At 33.5% G+C, this 14,633-nt stretch overlaps 1 protein-coding gene across 6 annotated transcripts in view; it reads right to left on the bottom strand.

Annotated features, from left to right (window-relative positions):
• The window catches only part of PCSK5 (proprotein convertase subtilisin/kexin type 5), a 160,442-nt gene that overhangs the window by 103,199 nt on the left and 42,610 nt on the right, over nucleotides 1–14,633 (bottom strand). For all 6 annotated transcript variants that reach the window (XM_032212755.1, XM_032212757.1, XM_032212754.1 and 3 more), the window contains exon 3: nucleotides 6,458–6,571. In XM_032212755.1, the coding sequence (XP_032068646.1) occupies nucleotides 6,458–6,571 (114 nt within the window). The remainder of the gene's footprint in view (nucleotides 1–6,457; nucleotides 6,572–14,633) is intronic.

Raw genomic sequence — 14,633 nt, 5'->3', positions numbered from 1 at the left:
GGGACATCATCATCACAGCGGGACATCAGCATCATGAGGTGAGTGAAGTATTTCATTGAATACACCGCTAGTTTACTGTTTTTCTTTGAAATAAATATTCAAAAACATTATTGGTATCTATTTTTATTTTTGAAATTTACCAGTAGCTGCTGCATTTCCCACCCTAGGCTTATACTCGAGTCAATAACTTTTCCAGTTTTTTGTGGTAAAATTAGGTGCCTCGGCTTATATTCGGGTCGGCCTATACTCGAGTATATACGGTATTTCATTTTATCCTCAAAAATGAATAATGGTGTATGGGTAGAGGGGTAGCTAATAGGATATGGTTAATTCCAGTCAATTATTTCTATACCTATAACTAATTAGCTTATTTTGCAACATATTTAAACTTAGTTCAGCAATTAATTATTTTTCATTATATATTAGTAGTAACTAAATGGTATATAGTAGTAGTAATGTTTAAAACTATCCATTACTTCCCATTGGAAGTTTTGATGCAGTATGACTTGTTGAACATAATAAGATGTATAAGCAGACAAATCTTGCTTTTAAGAACTTTCAACCAAACTCACTTGACAAGTTTGTAAAGTCAAGATATTTGTACATTGAAATAAAGTGAAGTGGCCTTGTTTAGGGACACCCTTCCACTAGCAATTAAACTTTCTTCAGGTCTTCCCTTGATTTTATTATCTGCACTAATTATGGTTTCGTTTTGAAACTGCTGAATAATTGAAATATTATTTTTACATTACATTATTTCAATGTGTTTTATTTATTTATTCAAGTTCTATAGTCATCCATTTCAACCAATGACTTTGACTGGCTTACAATTAAAACATGTTTTTACTGTTTTCACTGTACAGGTAGTCTTTGATTTAAGATCACAATTGAGGCCAAAATTTCCATTGCTAAGTTCTTAAGAAAGTTTTGCTCAATTTTACCACCTGTAGTTGTTAAGTTAGTAATGTGATTGTTACTTTGATGTTACTTGTCAGAAGGAGGCAAAGCAGAGGTGGTATTCAGCAGGTTCTGACAAATTCTGGAGAACCAATAGTGGAAATTTTGAGTAGTTCGGAGAACTGGTAAATACCACCTCTGACTGACCCCGCCCTCATCTATTCTCTGCCTCCCAAGTCCCAGCTGATCAGGAGGGAATGGAGATTTTACTGTATCATTCCCCTGGGGTGGGCTGGGAATGGAGATTTTACAGTATCCTTCCCCTGCCATGCTCACCAAGCCACACCATGCCCACGGAAGCGGTAGTAAAAAAAATTGAATCCCACCACTGCTGCAAATGATGATCACATGATCCTTGGGACACTTCATATCATATGCCAGTTGCTAATTGTCTGAATTTTGATTGTGTGACCGTGGGGATGCTGCAGTGGTTGTGTGAAAAACTGTCATAAGTCAATTGTTTTAGTGTCATTGTAACTTTGTATGGTTGTAAGTCAAAGACTACCTGAACAATCAAAGCAATAAAAATAGTTTAGAACACTAAACAACATCCAAAAATAAATATACACTGCAGCCGAGATATTTGGTCAGCTGACAATAAAGTCAGGAAACAGTCTCCTTGACACATTCAACACCCCAGACTTGGGAACACAACCAGGTCTTACTAACTGGGTTGGGGCCATTCTAATCCCCAATGGAAGATATTCCAGAGACCAGGGGCTTTTGTACTCTCTTCTTGTCCCTCCCATCTGACCCTCTTTGACCAAACTATAGATTGAATTGGATGGGTAGAGTTGGGAAAAAGGCAGTACCTCAAATAACTCAGTCTCAAGACATATAAGGCTTTAAAGGTGACAACCAGCACCTTGACTTGCATCCAGAAACACACCGGTAACCAATGGAGCCTATCAATGGAGTAGTGGTGTTATTGTGCCATATATCTAGTACTATTTAGTACCCGTGAAGCCATGTTCTGCACCAGTTAAAATTTCTGAATGCTTCTCATGGGTAGCCCCATGTAGAGCATGTTGTAGTATTTTTACTGTATTTTGTTGTATCATTCTAAGATACTTCAGTATTTTCAAGTGAAAAGCAGTATAAAAAGATGATTAATAAAGTTAATCATTGGTTACAAATCAGTTGGAATATCATATTAAATCAAAACCGAGCTAGCATATGATACTCTAATATGATGTGTGAACAATCAGTGACTAGATACAGATATCTTTTTTTACTGATCCTATACCATGATTTATGGAGATTAGGCATAAACTCTATCCTTTACTGTCCCCTATCCCCTTTCCATTAATCTGGGCATATGAGAGATGAAGAAATAATTCCTAATTAGTCTGCTAGATCCAGGATTAGTTTTAGCATGCTAGTACAAGCTTTTGCTTTGGGGATATTTTGTTAGTTGTCCAGAGGAAATGGAAAGATTAAAAATAAAGAGACTGAAAAAGTAAAAGGGACAATGATAAAACAAAAGTGGGAGAATGCAGGCAGCAGATGGGTTGCAAAGTACATGGTGAAAATGGAGATTATGAGAGATCGGGAAGAGGATGAGAATGAGGACAAGACATAATGCTGTAGAGCTCCATGGAATCAATCTGGGATTTAATACAGTTTTCACAGAGATGTCCCTGAAAAGAGCACTGTGTTCTTAAAATGCCAGGGAAATACAGAGGTGGGAGGGGGGAATTGCATTGCTGCTGCAAGGCATATGCCAGGAAATCCAATGCAGCTCCTTGGTTTACTAAGCAGTAGAAGGATATGAAGCAATTTAAAAGAAGCAAAGCCAAACAAAAATAGTAGAAACAACTGATGATTGTTAAGAGCTCGTGTCTAAAGACCAGGAAAAAGTATATTCTTCTCCAAGCAGATTGCATCTGTGCATATCTGTTCAAAAGCACTGTTTAGTAGGACTGAGATCTTTTAAGCAAAAAATGTAAAGCAAATGTCTGTTGCACAACAAATAAATTTGCTTATATTCATTCTGGGTTGGATAGCAGCCAGAGCAAGAGAAGTGGTTTCTTATGTTCTAATTTAGATTATTTTGATTTTCTGAAAGCTGAAGAAGACATGCTGAATTATTCCATCTACAAGATCAAGCCATGCACTTCCTGGTGTCTTCCTATGGCTTGGTGTGAGCTTTGAGCAACCACAACTGAGAATTCTGCAAAGCTGTTTTAAAGTGTTATCTGCTTTGGAAAAGTTCTTTCTACCCAACTTATTTTTGATAACGTTTACCTTGTTTCCAACTTTCCTTCCTAGTCAGTGTAGCTATAATTGGAATCATAAATTATCTACACTAGAAATAAAGTTTCTGGATCTTTTTCATCTTTTCCTGGTTATGGGATTGAAATGGCATTGGTCACTCTGGTCAATGACTTTAATCAGGACCCAGATAAGATGAGTGTATCCAAGCCGTATTGGAAGTGTTCAGTGCACGGACCATGGCATATCTCTGGAGCCATCTGAAGGGATTCAAAGATGGAAACATTTGTTCTACTATTATTGTAGTAGGTGGTTCTAATCAGTGGTCATGGGCTTTCAGCACTCAATCCCCTAGGAAATTCAGTGTCGAATGCCTTGAGAGCTCATTCCCATGTTATATAATATGATAGCACTAGTGGTTAGGATTGTAGCCTGATGACATCTGTTTATCTATTGCTCCCTCAAGAAAATGTATAGAGATGTTGGTTTCTAATTGTATTACTTTAACTATGTGGATGCAACTTTTATTTTTGTTTTTGTCTTTTAACCTGACTTAAATTGTCAGATTTTGTTAGAACTAAGGCAGATTATAAACATTAACGAAGGAAAGAATTCAGGATCCACATAAACTTGCATTCAAAAACCGCTTTAAAATTTCTTTATTTGAATGAGGAACTTATTTCATGTTTGATCCTAAAAATATTCAAATGAATAAGATTTGTTTAAAAATAAAAATAAAATGTATGATATAGCTACTTGATATTGATTACAATAATCAGAATAAGAAGCAAGAAAAAAGATAAAACTCTAATAATGATAATTTTTCAAAGTTTTTAAGCATTTCAGGTCACTGGATGGCAGAAAAAATATAAAGGTAGCATAAAGGATCTAATTATAAAGAGAGAAGAATTTGAAAGTGTGGATTTTTTAAAATCAGAATTCAGCAGTAAATGTAGAGCTGTTCTGGTGTTAAAAGTAATAGTTTATCATCATTGCCAAGTTATTCATAAATCTAGATAAAAAAAGATCCATTGTCATATTTTTCTACTTATTTTCATCCACAACTGCTTTTTGTTATGGAATAAGTATTAATTATTTCAAGGTTATTTCATTATTGTTCATACAAGAAAAACCACTACTTTTTATTTGTTATTTGGTTTCAGTTCTTCCTGATAGTGTGTGTGTGTGTGTGTGTGTGTGTGTGTGTGTGTGTATGTGTGTATGTGTATGAATAAATAAATAATAAATATAAATAATATATTAAAGAGTGTTAATAAAAGATTTTAATTAATTATATTTGTAAATCTATCAGTCATTCATCAGGCTGATGATGGAACTTAAAATTATCAAGACTTAAGAACAAAAACAATGGGAAAAATTGAATGTATACAAATTAGAAAGGAATTTTTATAGAGCAATTAAAATAATAACTGAACTGGTTATGAATGTAAGAATATCGTGGAACAACATGTAAAGAAATGATTTTACTTTTATTCTAGTTTCCCACAGAAGCACACAGCTGGAGAACCATATGAAGGCACATCATATCTTCATGAAGACATACATGTAAATGAAATCTTTAGTTGCCATTGTTGCGTATCATCCATAACTAAATATAAAAGCATCCCTCAAATGACATATTCTATTTTTCATAAATAGTGCTAACTTCAAACCAGGATTAGGTTCCACACTTAAAAATATAACTTCTCTCTTATTAGCACAGGGTTTTTTTTTCCTCTCTCCTTCTTCCAATTCCTTTTTGTATCCAAGCAATATTCCACATTAGGGATTTGAGGACAGTTGATAAAAATAACATAAAGTGCAAGAATTAATCAAACAGTGCTGGACCAAATAAAGCCCAGTTTTAGATTTGTTTGTTTGAGAAATTTTCTTAATTCATCTGCAAAGCTATAATCAAATGGCAATACTTGTATTCAAAAGAATGGCATTGAGTTTAAGATAATATCTGCAAAATGAAAGAATGGGACTCCCCCCACAAAAAAACCCTATATAATTCCCAGTTTTCTCATGCTGTCAACTTAGGGTTGTCAACTGTAGCTTAAACCAGTCTGGAGACTCCTATCCCTGTTTAGTAAGTGCAGCATTCATATAAATTTGTCAATGTATATGTGTGTGTGCATGCGTGAACATACACTTGTAAACCAGCACGCCGCTTTCCAAAATAAGGGAATTCAGGCCAAGATAAAAGGTATTTTTAATACATTGAATCAGTAACTACTAAATACAATTAACTCTCTGAAAAATAAGACATCCTATTTACAAAATTAATTGATCCACATGTTCATATATCTTCCACTCATTACACACAAGCCATCAGGCACATAAACATAAAGTAGATACGGGAATTTCCCCATTTTCTTTCCAGTACTCTCTCTTCACTCAAATGAAGAAAATCAGGATGGAGAATGGAGTAACCATATTTGGACAGCAGATAGTGTTAAGGAATGGAAAAGGAAACAATTAGGAAAATAACTTTTATAATGAAGTTCTCCTGAGGCTGGTTACTTGCACAAAAGAATACACAGATAAGAGTTAGAAAATAACATTAAGTTTATATTGTAGGCTACTCTCATATATTTAGAACATTAAATGTACAAATCATTCAGAAGAGAAAGAGGACTGAATTGATGTCTGGAAGAAGTGATAAAAATACTTGTACTTGTACTTTACGCTACTTTTTTCAGCAGCCTTTTTAATCTGATCAGCAAGTGTAAGATCACCCAATTCTCCCAAACCACACATAATTTTGGAAAGAAAAAAAGCCCTTATCTAGTATAATCTATTAATTCACATGATGCACATTTTGTTACTCATTTTCATTTAGAGGTTTTTGAGGAAATTGTAAAAATTACATAATGATATTTAATATTTAATTTAATTTCATTATTTAATATTTAATATATTTACATATATCATAGGATGTAAAAGTATTGTAATATAAGAAACAAATTCAGTTTTGATCTTTAGCTGCCAAATTTACTATAGAAAAACACTTGGTAAATTAAGTATATTCCTTTTTGAGATAAGCAGTACTTAAATGTATTATAACAAATACATGCATTTTTGGTCTGAAATATTAAATAGATATTCAAAATGCAATTACTATGATAACATTTAATTTATAGGACTATAAGAGTACATTTAACTTAGCAACATCAAACATTTTGGTTTCAAATATTTATTATTGTTACTAAACAAGTTGCATGAAGACAAGTGTGTTTAATATGCCAGATTTCTGTGCAAATATTAACCTATATGAACTTACCATGTACCACATACTTTGCCATTTAGGATCATTAAAATACATGGACTGGATGCTACCCGGTTTGTAATCTCTCTTTTTCCTTATTTTCACAATTTGTTGTTCTATCCATTCTACCTGTAAAAAAAACAAACCACATATCAAAACAATATCTTGTATATTTAAAAACACAGTGAATAGATACTATGATTCTGAACATAAACAACATCTGAAGACAGGGATCACCGGTTTAGTTGACATATTTTTAAAAATAGTCCCGTATAATTATCATAGCAACTTAAAACATTCTGCAAAAATGCTTTCCAAGAATATTTGTTTTTTATGCATGCTTATTACATATACATGATAAAACATAAAGGAAATAAAATAAAATAAAATGAGAGAAGAAAAAATACCTAAATAACAATTATCTACCATTAAAAGAACAAACTTTTTTTATGAATTTATTTTATCCCACTTAGGTTTCATAGATTTTAAAAGGTTTGGTTTCTCAATGTGTTATTCTATATTAAAAAATGCTAAGCCTGAAACGCTCCAGAAAAGGACATTGGGAATGATTAGGAAAATGATCAATTAATCTGTCAATCTTTATTTAAGCCAAAGCCAATATTAAATATATAGAATGAAAACCATTCCAGGAATAAGAATTTATGGGATGACAAAAAGGGGAAAAAAGATAGAGGAAGGAGATCAAGTCCTCTTTTTATTGACAAAATCATCGTATAATCATATCGTTGGGCTCTAATCAAATTACCCCCTGGAGTGATGTTAATCATGCAGGGTTAAAGAAAAATTAGTTTTTATAAGGTTTGGAAATTATGCTAGTGACAACCAGAAAAATAGATTAAGAAACTGAAATGTTTAGGATGGGATTGCATTTCCCTCTCAACAGCATATTTAAATCTGAGGTATTCCTGGAATTTGGTTTGAAAATTGTAACTATGATGTCTTTGTACCAGAGTTCAGCATAGGCTGTGACTCTTCCTAAACTGGTTAGTATTATTCATGCCTTAATGACATAAAAGAAATAACAATGGAAAAGTGTCCTGACATTATATACAATGGAAATATCAACATCCAAGAAGATTTTCTCTGCTTAGAAAAACCTCTAGTATTAGAAGATAAAGCCTTCTAATTCTGGTCATTAATAGTTTGGAAAGTTACAGAATTTTATAGAATTATCCATGGAAATATGGCAAGCAACAGAAGATGAATCAGTAAAAGTTCCAGCCAAGCTATACCAGAAAATCTGAAAAATAACACAATGGCCAACAGATTGGAAAATATCAATCTACATACCAATACCAAAGAAAAGAGATACTGTATAATTGAGTATGAAAACATTGTACAATATTCTTAATTTCACATTCTACCAAAATAATGTTTAGGATCATTCAGTGCTGTCGGTATATGCTTTATTAAAAAGAAAGCATATTCCAGAATGCTCATGCAAAACATTTGATGGTTTGTTTGTTAGATTGTTTATCATTTACAGAGTGGGAGAAAGTGGGATCTGTTGTTACTTGATCAACCACCTCCATAATATGGTACCCCCTATTGGGGACTCAGAGCCAGGTCGTTAGGCCCTTAAGAAAGGATAGGAGGGTTGGGACCAACTTCACATTGGGAGGCAAGATATTCCAGAGGGCAGGAGCAAAAGCCTAAGCCCCACAAGCAAAAATAATTGGGATCTACAGCATGCCTCTTGTGTCAACATGAGTGGTATGGGTCAAACCAAGATGTTACAATATAGTCAAAACATAGTGAACAGACAACCCAGATATTGGGGTTGGCAAAGAGGTGAGATGAGACTCTATATCAGGAGTGAACAGACAACCCAGATATTGGGGTTGGCAAAGAGGTGAGACGAGACTCTATATCAGGAGTGTCAATCTTGTGGCTCGCGGGCTGGATGCATCACACACTGGCTACACCCACCTGTTTTAATGAAAGGGAAAAAAGTTGTGATAAGTCACGTGATGACAACGTGATGCCATGAGTTTGTCACCCCTGCTCTATACTGTCACTTTACTTAATCTATATGCAGAACATATATGGAAGAAAGCTATGTGGGGTTTTAAAATTAAGAGGAAGGAATATCAATAATTTGTGCTATACTGAGTACAATGTAATGATCTCAATGGAACTCAGTGGAAGATTAAATGTAAAGAAGATTAAAGTAATGACAACAGATACAGCAGTGAGTCTTAGGAATTGACAATCAAGATATTGAAGTAATAGATAGCTTCTGCATTTTAGGGTCAACTATCAAGAGTAAAGGAACCAGCCCTCAAGAAATACACCATGAAGGCCTCACAACAGATCACAGATGTCAAACTTGATCAAGACACGTGATGTATCCTGTGCATAATGCATCTGGCCTATGGGCTGCCAGTTTGACACCCCTGCAATAGATATTTAAATGTTGGCATATGACACTCTATGGAAGTGAAATTGGACTTAGAAGAAGCAGCGTAGAAAGAATATTGATGCTTTTAAACTACTCTGAGAAAATCTATCTAAATGGCCAGTCAGAATTGAACATCAACTTGATGGCACCTAGTAATTTAATTTAGATATCTCCAATTGAAATACTCAAATGCTTCTTGAAGACAAGAAGGCTCATTAGGCTCAAGAGCACAATACTATGTTATACATCGATTAAAAAGTGTTTAGAAAGTAAAACAAATGAAGAAAATGGAGAGTATCATGGTATGCCATTGAACATAGATGTATTAAGTTAAAAATAACAATGTAAAACATTGCAAATCAGAGATACAAAAAATCAATTTTATTTTAGTTATTTATAGCAGTCAAATTTACAGCATCAATATTTGGTTTATTAATTATAAATATATTGTAGAACGTTTCTAACCCATTTTAGTTCTGATAGATTTAGGGTACAACAAAATAACAAAGAATAACAAACAAAGAAATTAAAATGCCATTATCAATTATCAAATAAACCCGGTAAGCATTCAAGCACCTAATAAACTAATTTAAACTACGGGCAGACAAATACTGGAGCAAAACTACAGTGGCTCTTTGGGCCAAAATACTTCCAGATTACAGCATAAATCATTGAGTCTTTCTTTATAGCAGGCTCTGCTCAAGTGGCATCCAAGCTTCCTTCCTACTTTAGGCAACCAGTGCTTCCAGAATATATCCCCTGGCCCATTCTTGACTCTTTGCTACATCTGCCAAAGTACTGCATCAAAAACAGTACCTCATAGAATGTGAGAATGAGTGAAGGTTCCCAGAATAAGGGACTCCTCAAAATGAGAAACTTCAAGATCACACCAATGGAATACCTATCAGGTTCACTGATAAGCTGCCAGGCTACTGATACTTTTTCCAATGCCGCACTCAATGTCCTGCCTTACTGGGCATTATGCCTACCGGCAAAATATTATTATTTGCCAGAGAAAATTATGTGGAATCTGCACATGGGCAATAACTTTGAAAACTTTGACTTAAGGGATTACAAAGCTGTGCAGATGTCCTTATTTGCTAGAGAAACTTTTAGAATATGTCCCTTATGCTGATGCCTCACTTTCTGGCATATTAGAGAGCCTCCTTTGTTCCCAGCTAATAGAACACCCTGCTTTGTAAGTTGAATTTGGCTTTAACTCCTTCAATATTTAGGAAATCTGTCAAGACTCCCCTCTTTCACCAGGCTTTAATTATTAAAATATATTAGTATGTATTATAGTGTTAATTTTGACCTCTGTTTTTAACTTTTTGTATCTGCTTTTTGGTTTCTATACTTTATTAGGTTGCTTGAATACTCACCTACTGAAAGGCAAAATATAATTTTTTAAAAATACAAAAATACAAAACATATTTTGATCTAGAGTGGTTCTGATTTAATGTTATATTATGGCTAAGCAGTCGTTTGGGTTATATCAAGAATGTATTGACTTAAATAGGTTTTGGGATAGTCTAAATCTGAATGAAAAAGATCCAGTACTACACAAAAGTACTTCCCTTTCAAATTATGCATACTTCCTATTACATATTCCCTGAAGGATATTTTATGATAAGTAAAGAAAATGAAGCTGAAAAGAGTTGGAAGTTTGGATGCTTCACCACAATGTTGATCTGAAAGATACCTCCAAATCAAACCATTAAACATTTAAGAAAAGATAAAGATTTTGGAGTAGCCACCCCATTCCCCAGACTTGAATGTTATCTCTGAAATCTCAAACAGCAGCGCATGCAAGGACAACTAGGAATATGACTGAGCCAGAAGATATCTTCAAGGAGGAGTAGAGAAAAATATACAAATAAATATACAAAGTATCCTAATTCGATATTTGAAACATTTGAAAAGATTCTCAAAATAATTATTTTATCAAGTTCAGCAACTTTCCAGTAACTGTTCTTTTCAGTTCTTTTTCTATTATTTTTCATAAAGATAATGGGTCCTGTTCCCAATGATCCCAATATAAAAATATTTTGCTTTATTGGGAAAGATCTAATAGCATATCATATTTTACTTCACTGGTGGAATAAATTATTACATCTTAAATTCTGGAAACCACAGGTTTAATCACAATAAGAGTGATTAAAAACGGTTACGTACAGTACTATTAAGCCCTAGAGTATCCAAGTAGGGTACAAAATTTCTTCAAACAATAGTAAAGGTAGAGATAAAAGTAAAGTTTCCCCTTGCACATATGTGCTAGTCGTTCCCAACTGTAGGGGGCGGTGCTCATCTCTGTTTCAAAGCAGAAGAGCCAGTGTTCTCTGAACATGTCTCCGTGGTCCTATGGGTGGCATGATTAAATGCCAAAGATGCACGGAGTGCTGTTACCTTCCCACCAAAGGTGGTTCCTATTTTTCTACTTGGATTTTTACATGCTTTTGAACAGCTAGGTTGGCAGAAGCTAGGATGACTAATGTGAGCTCACTCCGTTATGTGGCTCTAGGAATTCGAACCATTGAACTGCTGACCTTTCTGATTGACAAGCTCAGCGTTTTAGCCACTGAGCTACCACTGCCTCCCTTCAAACAATAGTAGATAGAACTAAATCACACAGGTCCTTTACATTCTTCGAAGACCTTATGATTATCTGGAGAAATACTGGACAATATTAATCCTTTATGTAGAATTTTAAAATTCAAGAAAGAAAAAAATATATGAGTTACATAGTAGCTAGCTATAAATAAACTTGAAATCCTGTTTAGGTTGCATTCTAAATTACATAAAATAAATTCTGCTTTATCTTCTGTACAGGTTTGGTTTATGTGTCCCTTTTCCCATTGATCAGAATTTTGATGTGTAAACTTGCAGTTATATCATGAAAGAAAATGTAACCTTCTCAGAAATGTAATTTTTATTTTCTATTTAAACTGTGAGAACAGCTCCCTCTAGAATAGTTTATAATAAGGAGTCACATTTTAAAAATTGTAAGTCAAACATCAAGCATTCTAAGAAAATTCATTAGCTTAGAAACCTACCTTAAATTAAAGATGTCAAAGAAATTTTAGACAGATGTATAGACTATTTTTTTAAATTTCATATGCAGTTCAGTACATATATTACATTTATACTGCAACAATTTCCAGTTCATTGATTAATGATGTAGAAATGTATTTTCTACTTTAAATAAAAAATAAAACAGTTTGCTCAGATCTAACACATTTAGGCTTTTTTCAACAACCCTGGATGAATAATGTTGAAAATTTAGTCTTTGAAGTAATAATTGTTTTGTTTAATCTGAATCAGTAATTCAGTGAGTCAAACATATGCATGGCCAAATCATGAAAAATAAAGGCACTGAATTCATACAACAGATAGGCAGAAAAAAATAGCTATTGTTATATTTCCAAGTATGAATTCTCTAGTCCTTTCTTTTTACTTTTTCATTTTCCATGGCTCAAAACCATGGAAAGTGATTTTAAAATTAAAGTTATTTTAAAATTACTTTCTTTTGAAGTGAGTATTTTCTTCCTCTGAATATTAGCCTTGTGTATTATCACTAATAAACTGGCAGTTTTTGTTGTTCCCAATTTCCTGTTGCTTAGCAGAGGAGCTGCAAAATTGCTATCACATCTAATTAAAGCTCTTTAACAAGGTAAACACTGCCCAGTTTTCCTAGGCCAGCAAAGCTTTATCCTCATTTGATTTTCTTGACCTGTTACACATTATTTCCTTTTGAACTCCTGGTTCCCTGATGTGAGTAAGGTCGGTGCTATCAAAACATAGAACTAAAAAGCTTTCATTTAACCTTCCATGAGAGAGGCATAGGAAAGGGGTCAACCCCCAGGAACAAACTACATGGTGACTTTTTAAAAACTTTTTTTCTGAACAGAAGTACACCAATGTACCTAGAAAATAATTAACAACTGGATTGGAATTCTTCTGTAAATAAAAGATGTAGCAACATTAATTAGATTACAGTGTTATGTTTTTTAAGGGTTGAAATGGGCCTTTTCTGGATGACATGAGCTCCCAGGGATGAACAATTTGTTGATTTAGCCTGCTTGTTAGAAAAAGAACTTTGGAATCAAGTGGATCCTATGAAGATTTTACACTGCAAAAAATTGTGAAAAGCAACCCATGCTAATTTTTAAGCTCTTTACTGTTAAAGTAATTCCATTGACTCTTAACTATATTGGGGTGGTATGAAGTATGCTTAGAATATGCAGGAAATCCTTGACCTATGACCATGAAAGAAATGATTATTGACCAACTGGCCTGCACTTACAATTGGTTGCAGCATCCCACAATCACATGTAGTTGCAATCTTCCCTGCCAGCGTCTCCAAAAAGTCATTGGGGAAGCTGACAGGAAAGATCAGAAATAGCTGGACTAACTTCTCCTTTGCACACCCTCCCCAACCCATGCTGCATCTCCCCCATAGGCTTTTGCATCATGTCACAGCCTCCCTGATCCTTACGGTGCATCTCTCACCATGCCTTCTCCCGATACCACCAGCAACTTACTTGCCTGCTGCCTCCCTCTCACACTTTTTTTTAAAATCTAGCAACTTCCTGATGGCTTCCCCACTGATTCATTGTTAGAAAATGGCAGGAATTTGCCTTGTTTAATGACCCTGGAATTTGGTTAACAATGGTAACTGCCATTGTGAAGCAATCCAGACTACATCACCGAGCAATCGAAATTCTGATCCCAATTTTGTCATAAGTCAAAGACTGGCTGTGATGAAAATGGCTTTTTTAGTAGTTGTTCAATTGTTATAACTTTTAAGTTAGGAAAAGAAAATTAAGACAAATACTATGCACAGAGTACAGTTTTTAACAAGTAAATAATATAAAAGCAATAATTAGAAACAAATTCAATCTTTATAAATGTGTTGATGTAATCAACAGTAGGGAAGAAATGTGAAACTATTTAGTTTTTCAATTTTTCTTTTTTTCCTTTTCTTTCTCTCTTGCTTCATTTCCATCCCTTTCCCTTTGTTTTCCACACAATTATGTATTATTTTTGAAAGAATAACAAACACTGCTGACATAAATATTAATATATTTATTGAGATTTCTAGTTATTTCTTAAGATTACAATTAATGTGATTCTACACACTGAATTAATTATATAATAATGTGAATTTATGATAATTGCAAACTCTGTTTATTTTCTCATATTTTATTTTTTATCCACTATATGTCTTTCTGTCTTCTTTTTTATATGGATATTGATCATGTTCTTTTAAGTTTTTTAACAAATAATTTATAACTAAGGAGAAAAAACATAATGCCAACCTGAACTTTATAGATAAATATAGTTTACACGAAAATCAGAACTGCAATAAATATGAATGATATCAAGTATATTATATAGATGGAATTTAGCATGCAATATTTTATTTTAATTAAAATGGAAGTGTAGCCTTTCATAAACTATCCTGCAATATAAATGGAATACTTTTAATTAATGTGGTTTAAATTGCTTAATATTAATTATTCCATAGCATCTGTACACATCTTTCATAAAATAAAAATGTTAAGCACAATTATCTACATTTATTCCTCAGTCATAAAATGATAAATATAGTTGTGCATAATAAGTGACACATGCATAAATATGCATCCATTGTGTACCAATATACATGGCATATCATCCAATACCATTCTTTCTTACAGTTCACTATATAATTCAAAGGACAGAAAGAAAGTAGGCTAGTAAAGTAATAGCAATTACAACCAATGTTTT

Source organism: Thamnophis elegans, chromosome 3 (assembly GCF_009769535.1).
Source record: "Thamnophis elegans isolate rThaEle1 chromosome 3, rThaEle1.pri, whole genome shotgun sequence".
Classification (NCBI taxonomy): Eukaryota; Metazoa; Chordata; class Lepidosauria; order Squamata; family Colubridae; genus Thamnophis; species Thamnophis elegans.
This window is presented reverse-complemented; position numbering and strand designations above follow the sequence as displayed.